The sequence below is a fragment of the Rhinopithecus bieti genome, unplaced genomic scaffold (assembly GCF_001698545.2).
Source record: "Rhinopithecus bieti isolate Rb0 unplaced genomic scaffold, ASM169854v2 scaffold_2254, whole genome shotgun sequence".
Classification (NCBI taxonomy): domain Eukaryota; kingdom Metazoa; phylum Chordata; class Mammalia; order Primates; family Cercopithecidae; genus Rhinopithecus; species Rhinopithecus bieti.
Genome location: NW_016803982.1, coordinates 4,372,595 through 4,395,692, shown reverse-complemented (window position 1 = coordinate 4,395,692; position 23,098 = coordinate 4,372,595). Strand labels below are relative to the sequence as shown.

The following is a 23,098-nucleotide window of genomic DNA, read 5'->3' as shown; positions in this document are numbered from 1 at the left end:
GGGATGAAACTTGAGCACAAGGCCGAGAGGAAGGCTGGAGTTCCAGACTTGGGAGTGGACAAGATGTACTGAGGAAGAGGGTGGAAGTGGGTCTGAAGACAAAATCCTGGGGGCCCAACATTGAAGAGGTGGACAGAAGAGAAGCCACAGAAGAAAACAGACAGACAGTGGCAGAGATGGGGGCTGGAGATGTGGGATTTGGGAACAGAAAGAGAGAGGCTTTTCAGACATTCACGAGATAGAAGTCATCTCCATCTTTATGATTTTTCATGCCTGGTGCCTCTAAGTCTATATTCTGTTCTTCTTGTCAGTCAGAGCTCTCCATGACTCTCAGCCTCCACAGCTAAGTCTATGGAGTCGGAATAGAATGCACTCTCTCATCTGCTACTTTCCCCAGAGACATGAGTCACATCTCAGCACTCCATGGGGCACTCACAGCCACAGCAGAAAAGGTGTCTTGTCTCTTCTGTTGGTGGCAGAACAAAGTCTATTATTACATTTCCAATCATGGATAATGAGAAAACAAGCATCTTAATCTTCTTAGCCATGTGATTGTTGTATATAAAGGTCTTTAGTAATGATCCAAACTATCATGATCAGTTGTCTAGGTTTAAATAAAATGGGCACCAGAATACTAGGAAACTGGGTTCTGGTTCTAGTACAGTTAAGCAGCTGTGCAAGCTACGCAGCCTCTCTGGGTTCCATTTTCATTTCTGTGTAAAAATGTTAAACAAGATGATGGCTCAAGTCTCTTGCCACACCAAGTTTATCTTGATGCTATCAGTGGGAGCCTGAGGGCTATGGAGGTGAAGGGGCATTACTGCAATCTTCTGTTTATGCTTCCAAGGCAAAACACTTGCCTGTGGTGGAGGCAGGCGCTTTCCATATGGGAGATGGGACCACTTCATTTTGTTCTATCCTGCCTGTCACCTTTCCTAACTTTTTACACCAAAAGAGCGAGAACATGTCCAAGTGGAATCCACTTAACTGAACCCAAAGACTTTGCTTTACATTGTATACTGCCTGTGGTGTTTCCTAACAAAACCATCAGTACTAGGTGCTGCAAGCCACCACCAACAGTTCTCTATTCTACTTCTGAATCGTCCGCTTGAGCCCTTCAACAAAGGCAAATACTGTGTTATGTTCTCAGACGCTAGAGCAGAGGAGTGGGTTCTTAATGTAGATGCAATTCCTGATGCCTTTCTGAAAGATGCTTGTTGTCTCCAGTTGACTGTGCTAGAAGATAAGAAATGAATAAAGCAAGAACAACTGCTAATGAGCTCCATATAATTAAAGAACAAATAAGAATGCAGACATAATAAAAGAAAAACAATTCACTACTAGCCAAAATAGACACAAAACATTCTGATTTTGTCACTAACACCCAACAGATATATTCTTTACCACAGACATCACTTATTGGAAAAGAAGGGACAGCTTTAGATGTAAAAATAACTTAAAAGTTTGTAATCTACCTAATATACATCAATTGCTCTGCTATGAGATAAATAAAAAGCAAATTCGGCTTCTTAAAGTTCCTCCTATCCCTCCTAAGGTCTAGGATGATGCATTAAACAGGGAGGATGCCCAACAGTGGCTGAAGGAATTACCAAATAAAATCTAAGAGGTAGAAAAATGTGGTTCAGGGAGAGCAGGACTTTGCCCCAGAGTCAGGAAACAGTATCTGGAAGAACAGTAATGATAAGAGCTACTACTGATAACAGCCAATATCTACCTGCCAGATATACCCTAAGTGCCCATTTTAATTTTATACACCTTAGGAGGCAGGTACTATTATTACCCCTGCTCATTAAAAGAGAAGACACTAAGGCATGAGTGTTAGGTACTTCGCCCAAAGACCTACATCATGAAATAGAGGCCTGGCTTCTAACTCAGTTTGCCTGGCTTCAGAGTCTAAACCATTACACTACACAAGAAAGAAGAAAAAAAGGTAAAGAATGTGAACAGGCGAGTCAGGAAGAAAAAACACAAGTGGCAAATAAATGTATGAAAATACGAAAAATATCACTAATAACCAGCAAAATGTAAATGAAAGCACAGTAAAATACCATTTTACACTCAGCTGGTGAAGATGCAGAGAAACAGAAATGTGAATTGTTACAGCTTTTTGGGACAGTAACTTGGCAATGTTTAAAGCATTAAAAACACAATAAACTTTGACTTAAACTGAAAAAACCCTAACCGTTCATTAACAGGGAGATGGCTGAATGAAGTATACAGCAGCAATAGTGGAAATATCATGCAGTTGATATGTATGTAAAAGGGAACCAGATCTTCTACTGGTCCAGAGGGACATCTATGAAATATTTTTAAGTGATACAGTAAATTTCAGAATAATGTATATATTGTGAACATATTTTATAAAAAAACTTAAAACCTTACATATGTTTCCCTATATTTCTATGAGTAATCAGTTTGGTGAAAGGGGAATTGCAACTGGTTATTAACGTCAGTGTTCTCAGGAATGTGGGAATGGAGGATGAAGGGAAAAGGTGAAATTTTCTTTAAACAACTTTGGGTATTTTTACTTATTGTGACAAGCATACTTATTTTTAATTAAAATTTTAGTAAAGATAATAAAATAAATACTTGTAATATGTACTCTCACAATCTAAGAGTGGACAAAATACAGCTATAACAAATATCATCCCAAAGACTGTAGTTGAGCACTTCTCAGAGTGATGGAAACCAGCTCTGCTTTTAAAATAATCTATGGTCAGTCTATATTGTGATGGTAGGAAGAGCCAACTGGCTTTTCCCCAGACACCCTGTTGCCACTTTCCTGCCCAAAGCCCACTGACTACTCTGGGTTTCGTGGCAAGGAGAATGAGAGGAAAATGGAAACAGAAAAAGCACAATGGTAGAGCTGTTCTCTGTACAAACTGGTATCTTCTGAGAAGACAAGGAAGAGAATGATTCATCTAAACCAAGGGCGATTCCCCCACCCCACCCCATCCTGTAAACCCTACATTCAAGCACTAACGACACACCCTGACAAGGTTTTCTTCTTTGTCTTAAGAAGTAGTTATGGACCAAACATTCAAGAGTTTCCAGAAAGTCTGCTGTAGGCTTTAGGCATATTGTGTGTCTTAAATTTATTTGCGAGTAGATAAAACAATTTAGAGACAAAGACTACGGTCAACAACATCTTATTCTGAGGATGAATTACCAGAAACATTGTATTGACTGTTGGGTCATTTAAACAGAACGGGTTGGAACAGGAGGACTTTGCAAAACGTTTTGAGGCCAAAATACATACTCTTTAATTTAAAGAGTTATCATGATCTATTTCCACTACTTCCAAGACACCGAACTTCTCAGGACCATCAGCTTATCCTCTTCACAAAGGAGGCCTAGAAATGCAATGCCGCTGACCCCACAGACACAAGCCTAGCCAGCTCATTTGTATCATAGTGCAATGATATTGTTTTCTGGATTGGAATCTAGGGGAGAAAGCACTTATTACAGACTTGGTTTAAAAATTCAGAAAAAGTGTCTGTGAAAGCACTGGGTTCCGACAAGTTCTGCTGAGCATGGCCCTTGATCCTCACTCCATCTCCATGAGACTAGAAAGTCTGAGACATCATACTTTCCCCTGCACGCAACTGTGGAAGATTTACCTGGAACAATAAGTTCATTTGCTTAAAACAAAGTTGAAAGGTAAAAGGGTGTGAGCAATTCTGGATTCAGGTGAAATTCTACTTCTTTCAGAACCACATGGGGAAACCAAAGTAAAAGTTGGATGCTATTCTCTTTTTTTTTTGTTTTTTTTTTTTTTTTTGTTTTGTTTTTTGAGACAGAGTCTCGCTCTGTCACCCATGCTGGAGTGCAGTGGCTGGATCTCAGCTCACCGCAAGCTCCGCCTCCTGGGTTCACGCCATTCTCCTGCCTCAGCCTCCGGAGTAGCTGGGACTACAGGCGCCCGCCACCTCGCCCGGCTAGTTTTTTGTATTTTTTAGTAGAGACAGGGTTTCACCGTGTTAGCCAGGATGGTCTCGATCTCCTGACCTCGTGATCCACCCGTCTCGGCCTCCCAAAGTGCTGGGATTACAGGCTTGAGCCACCGCGCCCGGCCGGATGCTATTCTTTGAGTACAAAAATAAAAGCTCACAAACAGAAAAGCTGTGGAAGAAAACATAAGGTGGGTTTTCTTCACACTATCTTAAGGAGGTGACATATATGTTCTGATGTCACCTAAGATATAAATGTAACCCGAGAAATAAATTATTAAATAACTAGTAACGAAGTTTATAACCTGATTATGTTACTCCTTGACTTTCTAGGGAAGAAATCAATTAACTAACTTGAATTACGGTTTGTGTATCTAACTAAAATATTTAGAAGACTGAGGCTATACACTGTTATATTTATAACAAAAAATTGTTTGGTTCCATAACAGACAATAGGAGGAAAAGAACCAGTTTTAGGGTAAATACAGTGTGTTCTCTAATAAGAAAACAATAAAGATGTTCAGTACTAAATGTACAAACATAAGTTCCAAGATTATACAAAATATTCTGAAAACCTAGGTTTACATCACTCATACTGTAAGTAATGAGCCCTTCCATAATATTCCAGAATGAGACAACAGTTATTTTTGCACTGAAACAACTTCCTGTCGGTCATATCCTGTTTGGCTATGTCTTAGTCACAGTGGAAAACAAAAGCCGGGGCAACAGGATGAAGGAGGTTAGAGGAGCTGATTAGACAAGGAACCTGCCATTAAATTACACCTTCAGCCACCTTCTGCCTACCCCCATTGTTCTAGGCCTTTCTCTGCAATCTTACTGAACTGTGGCCCAGCCACCCAGCCTGACCCTTTCTTGCACCTTCCTTCCCTGATACTGACCTCTTTACCTCTTCATTCCCTGAGTAAACACCTTGCACAGTTCTCTCTCTCCACCCCTCCCCCTGTACACTTCAGCCTCTGATTCTGTAACCATGGAATCCATTCTTCCTAAAAATGGGATGACCAACAGTTACCAGATCAACTTCTTTGCCTTCTCAACCAGTGCAAATAATCCAGACACCCTGAAGGGGGATGATAAACAGCCAAAATTGCATTCTTGCTCAGGGCTGGGGACAGGGAACACGGGTCTCCCCTTAGTGCCTGGGCTGCTCACACTGACATCACTGAGCTGGGTTTTAAAAGGCAAAGCCCACAGATACCCATGTGCTGAGTGAATAACTCATCTCCATTTTCTTCATTCTTTTCCTCTTCAAAAAATTACTTTCTACCTTTTCCACCTTTTCTGTCTTCCTAAATAAAATTATTTTAAAACACCTGAAAGTGAGGGAGAAAGAAAAAAACAGTAAAGCCTCTAACAAGGATGCATTTTTTTAGGTTTTGACCATGATTCTTAGTGAGAAATGTTTTAAATCTCCAACACAAAGATAAATGTTTGAGGTGATGGCTATCCCGATTATCCTGGTTTGATCATCGCACATTGTATACAGATATCAAAATATCACACAAACCCCGAAATAGGTACGTTATATACCAATTAAAGCAAATAAATACACAAAATAGCACACTAAGAAAACAAATACCTTTTATATCGCTATGCAAGACACACATACACTATATATATAAATAGTACACAGTCCTTAATAATGATATTATTTTATATAAAAAATAATGTTATTATTAAGGGCAGTGTACTTTCATATTCTCCANTACCTTTTCCACCTTTTTCTGTCTTCCTAAATAAAATTATTTTTAAAACACCTGAAAGTGAGGGAGAAAGAAAAAAACAGTAAAGCCTCTAACAAGGATGCATTTTTTTAGGTTTTGACCATGATTCTTAGTGAGAAATGTTTTAAATCTCCAACACAAAGATAAATGTTTGAGGTGATGGCTATCCCGATTATCCTGGTTTGATCATCGCACATTGTATACAGATATCAAAATATCACACAAACCCCCGAAATAGGTACGTTATATACCAATTAAAGCAAATAAATACACAAAATAGCACACTAAGAAAAACAAATACCTTTTATATCGCTATGCAAGACACACATACACTATATATATAAATAGTACACAGTCCTTAATAATGATATTATTTTATATAAAAAATAATGTTATTATTAAGGGCAGTGTACTTTCATATTCTCCATTCAATTCTATCACATTAAAAAAACATTTTTTTTTTTTTTGGACACAACAGTCTTGCTCTGTCACCCAGACTAGAGTGCAGTGGCATGAGCTCAGTTCACTGCAACCTCTGCCTCCTGGGTTCAAGTGATTCTCCTGCCTCAGCCTCCCAAGTAGCTGGTATTACAGGCACCACGCCTGGCTAATTTTTGTATTTTTAGTAGAGACAGGGTTTCCCCATGTTGGCCAGGCTGGTCTTGAACTCCTGACCTCAAATGATCTGCCCACCTCAGCCTCCCAAAATGCTGGGATTACAGGCATGAGCCACTATGCCCGACCTAAAAAAACTTTTTAAAGTGAGTCACATTAATGTTTAGCTAAATAACCCTGACACAAAGTTTACATGTATGAGTCCATTCACAGAAAGGTCTAGAAAAGTCAATACTAATCTACAGTGATGGAGGTCAAAATAATGAGGGTCTCAGGTCCAAGCTAGCCTGAGGGCTGCTTACATCAGTGTACAAATGTGAACTCCAGTGAGCTCTACAATTCATGCTTGAGCATTCTGCTATTATAAATTACACCTCAATAAAAAGAATAAAAAACTAGATAGAAACAAAACAAAAAGAAGCAGGGGTTGAAATCAAACTGATTTCGCCAACTAAAATGGCTTAAGCTAACTTGCAACTCATGGTTTAAAAACAGTTCCAAATATTTTAAATGAAAAAATATATATAATTATACTTATAAAAATATAAGTATATATACATAAATGTACACATTTATATTAAATATATGTATATATTTAAAAATCTCCCTAGGTCTTGGGATCAAACAATACTGAATTATATTGGCTGGGTAGTAAGAGAAGGAGGGGACAGTTCCTGTATATCCTCAGAGGAAAAAGTATAGATTTTTTATTAATCAACATTACGCTCAAATAACATGAATCTTCTCCTAGGTATCCATTCTGTTCACCCAATAAGTGCAGATGGTTACTTTCTGAATTCTAGATGGCATCACATATATTACCTGCTGCAACAAACTAAAACCCAAATGGGCACAAACATTTTGTTTTGAGAAATTATGAACTCCCAAACATCCAGAAACAAAAAAAGCAAATCTCAATGCAAAATATGATACACAGACATTTATAACGCAAAAACACAAACACACAAGCCAAAACTCTTCCCGGACTAGGAGGTGGTTACAATGGCGGCACTAAAATTAGCTTTAATAGGCAGGTGCTAAAAAGATACTGTGGTAACAGTCAAGTCCTTAAAAAAAACAATGTTCTAAAGTCCTAGTCAGGGAGGGAGATTTTACACTTGAGAACAGCCATGTTGTCTTAAAATAAAGGTCAATGCTGAATGCTCGTCTATTTATAATCCTATAGAGATAAACCATGTTTCTATTATAGTGTTTAAGATGTGGGTGTGGAGGGTCACCATTTCACTCTAGTATCAAAAAAAAAAAAAGAATAGAAGGGCAGTAACAGAGTCAGAGTGCAAAGGGCTAGAGAAGACAAAGATACTTCTCTCATTTAAGAAAGAATCATTCAGATACACACAAGGACACAAGCACAAGGACAGTCATTGTAGTTTTGTTTATAATAGAAAAAGTGAAAATAATAGAACCGCTAAAATTAGAAGTCTATATAGTACAAATAAAAGGGGTAAATTAAAAAATTTTTTCAAGTGCAGAACAATACATATAGTATGTTAGCATTTATAAAACATTTTTAAACATACTAAATAACACCGTATATATCATTATGATCGATTTATTTGTAAAGATATAAAAGTGAAAGTAAAACTTTTGATAGTGCTTGTTTCTGATCGGGGTTGTGGGAAAAGAAGAAAATGGGAATAAGGACAGTGTTTAAAAAGAACCTCAATTATAGCTGGTGTTTTATATCTTTTAAGAATATGGAAGCTAAAAAGGCAACATCATAACAGATATTTAATCTGGGAAGTAGCAGTATGGTTGGTTTGCTTTTCTTTGTGCTTTTCAGTAACTGTCAAATTTCTCAAAATTGTAGGATACAGGAATAGCTTATTTTTTTCCCATTGAGAGTGACCGAGAAACAATTTCTGTAACTCAGGCAACCCCTGGGTTTTGCGGCAAGATTACCAGGTCCTTCCTCTTTAGAACTGTGTCTATTAACCTGAGTAAGGGAGAGCACATGTATCAACATAGAAAGTACGATGCTATGATGAGAACACCTGCCTGCATATTTCGGTTATTTCTTCAGTACCTGTGATGCAGTGTTAAGCATTATCGGGGGGGAAAAAAACACTTAAAACAATAATAAAAGGAGAATACTTTGCAGGGTACTTTTTGGAAGACAGACCTGAAATCATACTGCATTGAGTACATGTCACCTTATAATCAGGTCAGAAAAACAGAGAGGTAATCCCAATGTAATTGTTATGATTTCAACAGGTTCCATTCTGGACAAACCAGTGAAATGAGAAATACTTCAACAGCATTCAGTGAAGAGCAGAAGATGTAAGACAATGTTACCTTGGCAAGTTCCGGCAGGTAGCTATCTAAACTGGAACCAGAACCTTCCAATTTGCTTTGTTCATCATCTAAAATGGCAAAACAGATTATTGGAGTCACTTGTATTCATAGCATTTCATTTGAAACAGGAGGAGGAAGGCCATTTCTCTTAGGTGCCTTCAAATGAACACAGTGGTTCCGGACTCTGGATGCTTCCGGGAAACACTTGGGGTGCTTTGAAAAAATACTGATGCACAGGTCCAGTGGTGAGAGTCAAAACATTGAGTAGCTGGTATAGCATGGACACTGTCCAATTAGACCTGACACTAGCTATGAACAACAGCCCACATGGGCACATCCATGAGACCCCCTAAAAGTCAGACCTGCCCAGGCTCCGCCCCAGGCCAACTAAATCAGAATCTCTTGTGGGACCAGGTAAATGGTATTTTTAAAAAGCTCCCAAGTACTTCTAAGGGGAAGCCAGGGTTGGGAACCACATAAGGGTTGAAGTAAAACATGAATTGTCAAGAACATAGCCAGTTTTTTCTCACCAATTTAATCTGAGGCTCCCATGCATTCTAATTATTACTAATATTTTATAATACAGTAAAAATTCTATGCCAGATACTTGAGATTCATTTTCTTATTTACTCTCTCATCTTCCCAGCAATTTTCATGTTTATTCCCATTTTACAGGTGAGTCAACTGAGGCTCAGAAAACATAAGTTGTTTACCCAAGGCTACACAGCTGAAATACAGTATTTATGGGACTCAAACCCAGGTCTTCCTTTCTGCCTCCAAAGCTCTGGTTCTTCCCATTACATGATTTCCACATAGAAAATGTCAGGGAAGTAGGTTGTAACGTGGCAAAACCTTTGCGGACAGGCTATTTGTAAAGAGCTCCTATCCGTCCCACCTCTCATGTACTTGTGCAACACAAGTCTCCTTCCTATACCCACCTGGCAAAAATAAAGACACCCACAGAGTGTGTACGTGCCCGGGGGAAGCCAAGCCTGCCTACCTTCATGAGAGTCACCATTTCGCTTTTCTTGCATCGCGGCTTCAAAGTTGAGCTGGAGGATCTTATTTAGAATTGTGATCCATTCTTCCATTTCTACTTCGCTGTCTGCTGCCAAGAGATAAGTACTTTTGTCCTGCATTTTGAGCTCAAAAGCAAAACGCCTGACTTTGTTGTTCTGAAATGAAAAAAGGATAAAGAGACATACTTTAAGAATTAGAACTGCTTCAAAGTAATTTCTCTCTCTTATTTGTTGGTGAGTGCTGTCTCATTGGCATTGAGAACCAAGCTATTTTAAACTGCAAGCCCCCTCCTCATGAAATCCCATCATTGCCCACCTTCCCTGCTTCACTTCCTGCAAGCTTTACTTTTCCATCTGACTCATTACCTGCTTTACATACTCATTGGATTCATTGTGTGCCCCTGCAGTGGAATGCAAGCTCCTCAAAGCTCCCGTTTTGTTCAGTGCTACACATCCTTAGTCTCTATGGACTCTACAGTGACTTGCACATAGTGGGTGTTTGAAAAATATTTGTTGAATAAAGGAAATTTCATGTAAAATTTTCATATTTCTTCAGCTCCTACTTTTTTTTAAGGAAGTAGTGTATGGTATTATATTTTTAAAAGCCAACCATTATCTATTATGTTTGGCTTACTTATCTGGAACTTTCCCATCCTTTATGAATCCCAAAAAGTATTTGGACTCCCTGTCCGTGGCCTTGCCTCCTGCCTCCGGTTTTCATGCCTGCGCAAGGGTGACTGGCTCAAAGAACAAGAATAGTCCATGTGCAGTAGCAGACGGAAGATGAACATGCACTAGGCCAGGACTTCTCAGCCTCAGTATTACCGACACTTGGGAGGCCAATTCTTTGTTGTGAGGGGTTGGCCTGTGCATTGTACAATGATTAGCAAAATTTATGGTCTTAAGCCAACAGATGACAGTCTTCAGACATTGCAAGATGTCCTCCAGGGAGCAAAATTTCCCGAGGTTGGCTGCGCTAGACAGAGGTTCAGCTCAGAGGAACATGGCACAAGATCCCCTGTAAGGACAGGCGAAGTGATATGAAATCGAACACTTCCACTAACCTGGGCCAGCAAGACAGCCTCCCATATAGCCACTAAAATCCTCACGGGTTATCCAGTCACTCTAAGAGTTCCTTGGTGGAGGTCTCAGGGACAGGGCAACCCTCCCAAAAGTCTCTGTGATTTTGCAGCACAGTTCTTAGAAATGCAAAGTCAAATGCTCCCCTTGGCAAAGTCACACACTCTTGTGCACAGACTGTCTGCTGTGGGTTCAGTAATTGCCACCCTGGATTTCACTTAAATGTCAAGGCAAGAACCAGGGAAGAAGTCAAAGGCTACAAACAAAATGAGTTTTCTCTCCTCCTTTCCCTGTATACTCACAATCGTGAAAACAGAAAGTTAAAAGTGGGGAAAAAAAAAAATCCCATTAGGCCTCAATTCTAAATAACTTCTGTTTCTGAGTCTCAGTTTCCTCATCTGCAAAGTAAGTATAATAAATTTCAAGGGTTCTAAAATACTCAAAAATTTTTAGTTTAGGCATTTTTTTAAATTCACAGCACCAGTCAACTAATTTTTTAAATAACATCCATAAGTAATCATTTTTAAAAACACTTAAATCACAACTTTTGACTCTTAGTTTACAAACAGACATAGATAAAACAAATTATTGTACTCTTTTGAAGGCTTGGATACACTTTATTAAATGAAAAACACCATCAAAAGCTGCATCTGCAAAGACATTTTGAAGGAAGAGACTTCTATTGAAATCAGAACTTTAGATTTTGAAAAGCACCCCAGAGACTAATGGATAGCTCACGGCTCTTGTACTTATAGACAGCTGTCCCCTGGGCCAAAAACATGCAGCAAAACTCTCTTATAAAACAAAAACAATTACTTCCTACTTTAAAAAATGAGGTTACCAAATATATTTAGGTTTGCTTTAACCTTCTTTCTAAAGTCAGTGCCAGAAAATTCACCTAAAAAGTAACTTAACGGTCTTTTGACTAAAGAATACAAATAAAACTCCTACCTGGGAATCCCACCCAAGAAGTTAATTCACTGTCATTGAAACATCACTCTGGCACTCCTTACTTCACAAACATTGTCAATAAACATCCTCTGATATAATGAGGTTGTTCATAGTGGTGGCTTTCAGCAGGGGCTGAATTGCCAGCTGAGAGACATCCACATTCGCTGTTGACTGAAAATAATTTTCAGTGAGCATTAAGCAGTGCTGCAGTCTTGATCTTGGGCCCAAATACACTTTCATGTATTTTACCTTTTCTTTTCTTTTGCTTTTTTGTAGTCCTATCAAATTACCTTTTGGTGTTTTCGTTTATTTTCAAAGTGGTTTTAAAATTAGTTACCAATAATTGAAGTTACCAAAGTTTAATTCAAATTCTGTATTTCTCACTTTTTGAGAAACCAGATGATCTGGCACCTTTGAGCTGGGGGTTCCAACTGGCGGTACCAGCTGCAGATGGGCAGCAGACGCCCCCTTTAAATGGGGCACTGGGCTCCAGGTCACCCCAGCATTCCCTGTTGATTTGCAACCAGTCCTCTCTGTCACTTAATTTACCTCCTTGGTCCCTGCAGACATCTGATTCTGACCCCTCCCTTCCACGGCTGACCATGAGGAAGAAACAGGATCTGGACTTACTCTCCCACCATCATTGGTAGAAAAGTGGACAAAATACATGAAATAACAGTTTTTAGATAGGAGGCAAAAGGTAGTGCAGCCCTTTCTTTGTAGAAGGGAAAGACATGAAGTTAGCCCCACATCGCCTCAGCTTTCTGCCTGGAGGCAGTATCTGAATTGCGGCACAGGAAGGGGAATCCAAACAGAGCCCTGCCATCTTGCTGAGGAGAAGACACTGACCAGACCTGGGGAAGACCCAGGTGGCCAGAATATGCAGGGCAGAGTCTCCAAAATGACAGGAAATAAAACAGCACAAAGGTAAGAGAGAGCAGAGCTCCAGAAAGATCCACCGAGTCACACACGCATTATTTATATATTTTCTATTTATATGTTATACCTTATTTTCTATTTATATGTTATACCTTATTTTCTCTTTATATGTTATACCTTAACAAAAAAGCTCACCAAAACATAAAATAAAAATCAAGACACAACAACCAAAATTTTAGAACACTGAAGAGAAGACCACAAAGAACAGGGATTCAGAATAACATCAGAATCCTTCAAACAACAGTGGAAACTAGAAGGCAATGGGATGCCCTTGAAATTCCAAGGTAAAATGATTTCTCTTTGAACTTTATAACTAGCCAAACTATGAGTCAAGCGTGAATGCAAAAATAAAGATATGAACAGATACCCTAATTCTCAAAAAATTAACATCTCACACACAATTCCTCAGAAAGCTGCAGAAGATGTGCTTCTCCAAAACAAGAAAGTAGAACAAGAAAGAGGAAGGCATAAGGTTCTAGAAACAGGAAGCCCAACACAGGGAGGAAGACAGGCCGAATGTCTAGATGGCAGGTATGCGGGGCGGGGAAAGCAATTCATCCAGATTAGAGGCCAAAGGAGGGTGCCAGGAGCTAAAAGCCTATCTACCAGCACAGAAGTCATGCAATGACATCCAAAACTGATGAATGAAGAAACAGCAGTGAACACTTGTGATCTAGCACCACTATTATTTCAAGGGAAGAGGATGTGAGTGGGTGACGGTGATGCAGAGGTGAAGCACTGCCCTTCAGCACTGCTGGGCTTTTTTTTTTTTTTTTTTTTTTTGAGACAGAGTCTTGCTCTGTCGCCCAGGCTGGAGTGCAATGGCGCAATCTCAGCTCACTACAACCTCGCCTCCCAGGTTCAAGCGGTTCTCCTGCCTCAGCTTCCCAAGTAGCTGGCATTACAGGCACCTGCCACCACACCTGGCTATTTTTTGTATTTTTAGTAGAGACAGGGTTTCACCATGTTGGTCAGGCTGGTCTCGAACTCCTGATCTCAGGTAATCCACCCACCTCTGCCTCCCAAAGCGTTGAGATTACAGGCATGAGCCACTGTGCCCGGCTGGGCTGTTTCAATCGGACAAATATATTCCTTGGAAGAAAATGCACTTTAATGGTGGGTAAACACGTAAATACATAACAAGTATACCTTTGGTCAAACCAGATAGCTGTGTCACACTGGCCCCACTAAACAATCTCCTTACAGAATCGAGCTACAGGCCAATGTGATCAGCCACCATGGAGTCATTTGAAGAGAGAATTCTTTGATAATGGTGACTGAATCTTTTGTGAGGGGTTGTTAGGAAGATTGTTCATCAACCACAGAGCCTTCTGTCTGAGGGGGACCCTGAGAAAAATGCCTGAATGATCTTCATTCTGAGATTACTGGGGCAGCTTCTGACTAATTGAATTGTCTGTATCTTATGTGCACTGTGAATTGTGTGACTGAACAGGTCTCTAAGTGAGAAGGCACACAGCCCAGGTGGTGGCCCACCCGTAGCAGGTGTTAGATCTTCAAAACATATGCTTCCTCCTTAACTCTATTTTCTCTCACCCTTATCCCAACCCCCTGCTCATCTTTCTGCTTTCACCCCCACTTTAAGTTTATGCTATCCCATGTCCTGTGTATGCTTGTAAGCTGCTGCCTTAAATCTTCCTTGAAAGTGGCAAAGCTGGATGAATGGAGGGGTGGACAGATGGATGGATGGATGGATGGACAGATGATGGACAGGGAAACTGACAACTCTCTTCCAAAGACAATGCTAAAAAGCTACAGAAGGATGCACGCACAACTGGTAGTAGCTCCCTTCAGAGAAGAGAGACTGAGGAGGGGAGAAGGGGTCCAGAAGGACTTTCACTTTATCTGTATTATCTGATTTTTTACAATAAAAATACATTCAGGTATTATGTACAATTAACAATAATTTTAAAGGATAAGTACATAAGCCCTGTGATATAAAAGTACAACAGCCCTATGATTACAAATCTATCTAATATTCACCAAATGCTTACCATTTGTTGCCACTGTTCTAAGCTCTTTACATGTGTAATGAATTAACCCTCTCAGTAACCATATTTGGAACTGCCATTATCCTTATTTAACAAATGAAGAAACTGAGGTACAGAGAGGTTAAATAACATTTCCAAGGTTACAGCGCCGGTAAGTGGAGGAGCAGGGATTTGAACTCAATCTGCGCTGAAATCTAATCTCTTTACTGATCTACATGGCCACTGGTACTATAATGCTAGCGATAAAAATCACCACTGAGATACTATGAAGTGTTTTAAATATTTTCCTGCACTGATTCATCCAATGTGCTCATTTACCATATTAAAGAAACATTCTCATTATCTGAATTAAGTAGCCTGTTAAAGGTCACGCAGCTATAAAGTGGCCGAGCCAGAGTGCTCCTGCCTGCCACAGCATAATTCTGCCTCTACATTATCCCTTTCATCTTCTATAATGATGAAAAACAAGCCTTTCCTCATTTAAAGTTAGATGTTATATTTCTTTTTTTTTTTTTTTTTTTTTTTTTTTGAGACGGAGTCTCGCTCGGTCGCCCAGGCTGGAGTGCAGTGGCCGGTTCTCAGCTCACTGCAAGCTCCGCCTCCTGGGTTTACGCCATTCTCCTGCCTCAGCCTGCCTCAGCCTCCGAGTAGCTGGGACTACAGGTGCCTGCCACCTCGCCCGGCTAGTTTTTTGTATTTTTTACTAGAGACGGGGTTTCACCGTGTTAGCCAGGATGGTCTCGATCTCCTGACCTCATGATCCGCCCGTCTCGGCCTCCCAAAGTGCTGGGATTACAGGCTTGAGCCACCGCGCCCGGCGATGTTATATTTCTACCATGCGTATTGCCATTTTTAGAAGTGTTTGCTTAAATCTGCTATTTTTTATTTACGCATAAGCACTACTGCAGATAAGAAAATGTAACGGCAAAACTCTTTTCATATTTACCTGAACCACACCCATACAGGAATCCAGAAATATTGATCCTTTTGGTTCTTTGGAGATCTTTTCATCTTTATAAAAATTCAAATTATAGGATCCATCGCCAAGTTGAATCAGGTGGAAAAATCGTCTCTTGAATGACTGAGAGAAAAATACACACACAGGGATTATTTCAAAATGAAGAGGGTCACAATCTCTATCAATAACCCACTTATGACTACACACATCCATAAAACCTGTCTCCGTTCTCACTCTAGCTGACGCTCCAGGTTACTGCGGGGTTAAGACTCCCCATCCCATCTAAGAAGCTGACTGCATCTCAGCTCTGAGGAGGTGGGTCCCCTAATATCCACGGGTCATTTTTCTCACCCACGGAATCGGAGAGTTTACATAGCTACCCCAAAGCAGTGCAGGGACTTCCACTGTGGGATGCAGCACAGAGGCCAGAAACTTTCTCTAAAATCCCCAGGGTTTCTTGCTCACAGAATGGGAACTATTTTTTGCCTCAAGACGCTGAATGATTTTCCAGCCTCAGGGTAATGACAGTCACATTTCCTCCTTAATTGTTATCTCCCTGACTCGCTTGTTTCTATTCCCTTTGTTATTAACCCTGATGTTTCTCTGGTCCCACTTTTCTCCTGAATAGCTTTTTCTATTGGTGTGACTTCTCTCTCTGCAACCTTCTCCTCTATGCAACTATTTTCTTTTTTCGTCCTCAATTTTTGCTTTACTTGACTGTTGCAGTACACCTCCACAGAAGTGCTCAGGATTGGCATGACAGATATGTCCCTTGGTGACATTCTGTGAGGTACCAAGGAACACTTTTCAGTTACTATAGAGGAGAAAGCCTATTGTCAGTGACTGCACCTTCACACCAGCCGAGGGATGGTCTCCTTATGCTGGTGGTCAGAAGACAGTGAGGGAAAGTGGGTGGATGAGACTGTGCCAATGGGGGTGCTATCACCAGGGGAGCATCCTAGGAACCAGACAATGTCCCTTTTGTGGGGAAGAACAGCATGCGCATTCATCTTGAGCATTGTTCTTGAGCTCTATGGAAGAAAGGGCTGTGAGAGGGGAGGGCAAAGTGATGCGCGTCCTCACCCTCATGGTCACACTGATGGCACTGTTCATGTTGCCTTTGTACAGCCAGCCATGCTTGGTGATCCCACCCTTCTGGGAACCGAGGGAGGCAGCATCCTAGGAGAGAAGGAAAACACCACCAGTCAACCTCCGTTATTACCTGGGTTACTTGCTGTGAGTTTGGTCAATGGGAAGGTCACTCCCTTTGTGCCAAGTTGTCCACTGCCCCTGTACTGAAGTACCCATTGACACCAATGCCTACAAGCCACATAAAAGTCCACTTAACCGGGTGCGGTGGCTCACGCCTGTAATCCCAGCACATTGGGAGGCCGAGACGGGCGGATCACGAGGTCGGGAGATCAAGACCACCCTGTGGTCTAACACAGTGAAACCCCGCTCTACTGAAAACACAAAAATTAGCCGGGCGCGGTGGCGGGCGGCTCAGGAGGCTGAGGCAGGAGAATGGCGTGAATCCGGGAGGCGGAGCTTGCAGTGAGTGGAGATCGCACCACTGCACTCCAGCCTGGGCGACAGAGCGAGACTCCGTCTCAAAAAAAAAAAAAAGTCCACTTAGTGGTGAAAGAGAGAGACCTGCCTACATTTCTGAAAACTTTATTCCATTAAAGGCAAAGCTAGCTCCTGTCCAAATTTTTATTTGTCAGTGTTTAATGAGCCACAGAAAGGACATACTTCAACTGACCACTCAGTTGGAAGGTCTTGCCTGATTTCACGAAAAAAATGTTTTCAAATTACACTCCCCTATAGTCAGAGGACAAAAGCACATTCCTGGAAACCTTCCCAGAGGCTTAGTTCAGGGAAAGGTGAATAAAGAAAGGAAGGAAATGTGAGGCAATACAGAAAGGAGAGATAAAAGTGATGGAGGGAAAAAAGAAGGAGAGACAGGCAAGAATGCAAGCAGGGATAGAAAGGAAGAAAGGGGGAGTCAGAGAAGTGAAAGCAAAGAGCTGAGAGAAGTGAAGAGACCTGCTTTTTTAGCACAGACCCCATGCCGCAAGACCTGGGTTTAAGGAGAAGAGCATGGAGCTGCCAGTTGCTGCTACAAATATGTTAAGCACACATTTGTATAATAGACAGATGAAAAATACACACACACACACACACACACACACACACACACACACACACACAAAATCTGGCAAAGCTTTTGTAATCACACAGACAATTGCAGAAAGACTCATCATATGCTTTGTCTTGAACCATCTCAACATTAATATTGGTGGTTTTAATATTTCTATTAATAGCATAATATAAATAACTTACCATCTAGGATTTTACAGTTTAGTGCATGCCCTTACATGCTGTATTTCCATTGGTCCTCCTGTCACTATTCATGCTAATCAGCTCCAAGTTCCCAATATATTGTTCATTTTGAATGAGCAGTAATTTTTCTTAGAATTGTTTTAAAAGTAGTTTCTAAAACAATCTGCTGCATACACATTGCTTAATGAGTGGCTAATGTTATAGCTCAGCTGACACATTTTTTAAAAAGGAAAAACCTGAACTCACAATGGGACACTTAACAACCAATGGGGAGGATAAGAAATGCAGAGATGGGCACTGTCTTCTTGTGAGGTTTCCCTCACTCAGTGGGCAGACTCACCTCAATGCCCTACTCCCTTCCCTTTACATACTTCTTTAGCCATGAGCTTTTCTCTAGGAATAGGGGGAGTGGGCTTGATAAAATCAGACTTCACTCACTAAAAGCAGTCATTGAAGAAATAGCCATTTAAATCTACTGGCTGGCAGCTGTTTTGAGATCTGTTGAAAAACAACCTAAATTCAAGGACTAAGTCATCTTGATATCTTTTAACAATGTAGCAGCAATCCAAGTCTTTGAAAATGATCTCAGAACAAATAAACACAACCAAGAGAACATGAAATGCTAAGCAGTAAAGTTGAAACAAAGACCTTATTCCAATCAATCAATAACATTTTTAAAAAATTATTCTGTTTCATGTAACACTCCAATGCCTATTTTGGCTAAATGTCGGTAATTTTCTAACTAATCTTGTAAGTCTGTAAAATTCATGTTTAAATCTAGAGTGAAAAGAGAAGCAACAGCAAGGAGGTATCCCACCTCATCTTTGTCGACCTCCTCGTCAACTTCATAGACATGAACTGGAAGTTTATCCAACTTGACCACTTTGCTATAAAAACAACAAAGAAAATTTGTTTTAGAAATGCCTAGTCAAAGAAGAGGCTTTGCACTTCCTCTTCCATCAGAGGGCCCAGCCTTTACCAATTCCAAAGATGGCCCAGCTTCTTTATTCAGACAAAGAATAAAACCATCTACGCCCTTGCTTTTCAAGGTGGGTAAGCCAAGAGACTTGTGTAACAAAGCTCCAAAAAGCTATGTGGAAAAGACAGCATAGCTTCTGGGGAGTTAGCGGGCATATTAAAAGTAAAAAAGTAATTAGTTTTTAATAAACAAAGACTTGGTAGAATAACTTTTAATACAAAGTTTATGAGGAAAAACAGGAAGATTGAGTTGTTGCATTGAAACCGATTAACAATGATGGTATTAACCACAACAAAAACAAGACACCAATATCAACAGCAGCTTGCATTTACTCATTGGGTATGAGGTGCCTGGCCCTGTGCACTTCTCATGGGCCCTCTCATTTAATCCTTTAATGATGGTGACTGTTGTTAAGGCCATTTAACAGATGAGGAAAATCAGGCTTACAGAGGGCAGAGCTGTCCAAGGCAGAACACAGAATCTGTGTTCTCCATCACTTTACAATTCTCCCTCTCTTTCTCGTCGCACATTTGGAAATGCTCATTAATGCCAGTAGGGAAAATGTACCAGCAGTCTAATAGATAGTAAGTACACGACATCACATAGTCTGATATATTTCAACCCTTAGACTATGAACAACAGGATCAACAAAGATGGGCTAAGCCAATCCAATGGGAAGAATTAAAAAATCCCTAAGGGAGGATTGGGTAAATATAGAACTAAAGAGCATAGCCATCTGGAGAAGATAATGCTAGGAGGGAGCGTTCCCGGCTGAGGTTTAAAAAGAGTCAATCAGGGAACTGGCCGAACACACTTAAGGAGTGGCCAAGCCACACACGGAGGAAAAACAAACGGCTAGATCCACTAAGAACAGCATAAAATGTTCCAGCTCAAAGATGTAACAAACACAAAGAAAAATACATTAATCAGGTCTCAAGTAATATTTTCATTGGTGATGGTGAGTTTTAAAACATAATTCATCACGATTTGCTTTCAATTTTCTCAAAATCAAGTACACTTCAATTTGCCAACTGCTATGGTTTGGATATGGTTTTTATTCCCACCAAAACTCAGATTGAAATTTGGTCGCCAGTGTTGCATTATTGGGCCTAGTGGGTCATGGGGCAGATCCATCATGAGAGGCTTGGTGTTATTCTCACAGTAATGAGTGAATTCTTGTTCCTGGCAAGATGGGACTGCTTGTTGCTGAAATGGATTAGTACCCAAGAGAATGGGTTGTTATAAAGTGAGGTTCCTCCTCCTCCTTGGTCTCTTTTCACAAGTGCCAACTTTCCCCCCCGTGACCTTTTCCATCATGTTTTGAAGCAGCACAAAAGTCTTCAACAGAAGCAGAGCAGAAGCCAGTGCTATGCTTCTTGTACAACCTACAGAACTATGAGTGAAACAAATCTCTTTTCTTGGCCAGTCAAGGTGGCTAACACTTGTAATCCCAGCAGCTTGGGAGGCAGAGGCAGGTGGATCACCTGAGGTCAGGAGTTCGAGACCAGTCTGGCCAACATGGTGAAACCCTGTCTCTACTAAAAACACAAAATTAGCCGGGCATGGTGGCACATGGCTGTAATCCCAGCTACTCAGGAGGCTGAGGTGGGAGAACTTGGGAGGTGGAGGTTGCAGTGACCCAAGATCGTGTCATTACATTCCAGCCTGGGCGACAGAGTGAGACTCTTGTCTCAAAAATAAATAAATAATAAATAAATAAATCTCTTTTCTTTATAAACTACCCAGCCTCAAGTATTCCTTTAAAGCAACATAAAATGGACCCTTTTATAACAGATAGTTTGTCAAGGCAATACCTAGCTACCCCTGATTCACTTTAGCCACCACTATTCAATCTAAATACACTTGCTTTTGGTATAGTCTAGAATAAGTTAATACTTTAAAGGAGGTAAAAAAAAAAAAATTAACTGAGAAAATGCTTGTTTCTTGATTTACATTTTTTTAAAACATAAAATTTATTCAATGTAAAATGCTCTTTATAATTATCTTCTTCAAAATATTCTTTTCAAGGAAAAATACACTGCAGCATATTTCAGTACACTTACATTTTCTTTGTTTTATATTTCGTAGTGAAAAAATTTCACCTATTTATTTATCAGTGGTACCCTGAAAAGAATCACTGGACATAATTAAACCACCCACATGTTTATTACTACCTAGCAATACCAAAGCAGCATGTTTGAGTCTTACAATCAAAGGCCCTGTAAACAATAGTTACACCACATACACATAAACCATCGAGAAACGTTTTCCCCAATTCCTCTGATTGCATATGAAGTTACATACCTCCCCGCAAGCATTTCAAGTACACTTTTCCCTATGCGTATAATATAGTTTACTCACTTCGGAAGCTGTCGAAACTCTCCTGAGTAATCTTCATATTTATAGTTCACAAGATGCCAGTCAGAGTTATAGGTTTTGATGCACTATTGAAGGGGGATTTAAAAAATAGAAAGTAAAAAACAGAGAGGTATGTGATGACTTTTGGAAAACACTTGGGAAAGATTGTGAAGGCATACCCATACAAACATTTAAAAAAAATCTTTCCCATCAACCAGCTAATGCCTGAAATTCCACCACCAGAGATTCCTGTGAAGCTTGAGACTTTGAACCACTGAAACATTACCCTTGGGGGCAGTATCACTTTAAGTTATCATCATTAATGATCTGAGAGCAGGTTTTACAAGGAGACAACTTCACCTAACCTTATGACATTTACCTAATAATGGACTATTTCAGACTAAGCACCTGGTGCTTAAAAAGCCATGTGGCCTCTACTATGACATGCAAGTGAACAGAATGCGTGAACTTAAAGACGCATTCATGGTATTTACTAATATTAGAACTATAGCTAGCTCTGTTAGTTAATATTATCATATAAATTTGCCCTCAGTTTTTCTTTCCATTCATAAGGAAAAGAGTGAAATAATTAGGAAGAAAGATTTGGATTCCAATTAATGTTAGCACGATGACATTTTCATCTGTGTGTGTGTACAGAATGTTTAATGTAGTCCTCCACTGCCAAGGATTCTATTAGTGACCTAACCTACACAGACCTCATTCAAACTACCTCACCACACGACAGATTCAATGGTCCAGCCTGGTGTCTGTCATTCATCTACCCATGAAGATCCTCCAGTAATGCATAAAGCCTAAGATTTTAATGCCACATCCACCAGATCCTCAAATATGAATGAGTCAAAATCAAAAACTAAAGAATTTTAGTTAAAATCAGCTTAGTTCAGATGATCTTCTGTATAGTCAGTACTTGACTATATATGTGCAGACTTTAGTGTAGGGGGGAAAAAAAAGCATGAGTGAATCCATGAAAACATAGGTAGATAAATGTATTTATGCCTTATCTAGTTTATTTGACTCTGGCTGTAACTAACATGAACAACATCTCTATTCTGTTTCTTTCACTTCATCGTTTCTACTGTAAACCTTTCCATCTGTGTCATAGGCCATGCCTGAAGGCCTTCTGAAGGAATCCCTCTACCTCCAAAATCATGAAAATAAAAATTGCAACAGCAGCAAGTGCTTATTTTGTGCCAGGCTCTACAATAAGCACTCTACTGGCAAGCGTGTGATGTGTGACGTGAAGGTAATGTAAGTTTTTAAAATCATTCTGAGAGGTGGAATAAATAGCAGAGAAGGGCTAAGAGCAGAGTCAGATTTTGGAGCTGGCCAACTTTTCCATTTTTTTACTCTGTAGATACAAATATTTTAAAATGCTACTTTATCCTTGAAAATGATTGCTTTTAGATTTCTCAAAGCATTTTCACATTTAGAGTATCATACACTCAAAATTGCACTCCAAAACCAATCAGATTTCAGAATAATCCATAGTTTTGGATTTTCCCACTACTGCCCCCAGGTCCACTGGCACAGCTAAGTAGTCAGGCCTGACTATGTATGACACGGTCTTGTAGGCATGATCCTATTCTCTTCAAAGAGCCACAGCAGTTTTTCAACAAGCACTGGAACTAAAGTTGTACCACCAAGTCTCCTGCAGGACATTAAAACTATTCTGAAGTATAAAATGTACCTGCCCAATTAAAAACTAAATAAACCAGCATAAAATGCATTTATGAATAGAGCCCAGATTTTTTTTTTTTTTTTTTTTTTTTTTTTTTTTTTTTTTTTTTTTTTTTT

At 40.0% G+C, this 23,098-nt stretch overlaps 1 protein-coding gene across 11 annotated transcripts in view; it reads right to left on the bottom strand.

Annotated features, from left to right (window-relative positions):
• Positions 1-23,098, bottom strand: part of DOCK9 (dedicator of cytokinesis 9) — a 311,173-nt gene that overhangs the window by 118,955 nt on the left and 169,120 nt on the right. For all 11 annotated transcript variants that reach the window (XM_017862044.1, XM_017861984.1, XM_017861993.1 and 8 more), the window contains exons 4-9: positions 21,287-21,369; positions 18,764-18,833; positions 16,687-16,782; positions 15,592-15,726; positions 9,648-9,822; positions 8,648-8,715 (exon numbers count right to left, since the gene is read on the bottom strand). In XM_017862044.1, the coding sequence (XP_017717533.1) occupies positions 8,648-8,715; positions 9,648-9,822; positions 15,592-15,726; positions 16,687-16,782; positions 18,764-18,833; positions 21,287-21,369 (627 nt within the window). The remainder of the gene's footprint in view (positions 1-8,647; positions 8,716-9,647; positions 9,823-15,591; positions 15,727-16,686; positions 16,783-18,763; positions 18,834-21,286; positions 21,370-23,098) is intronic.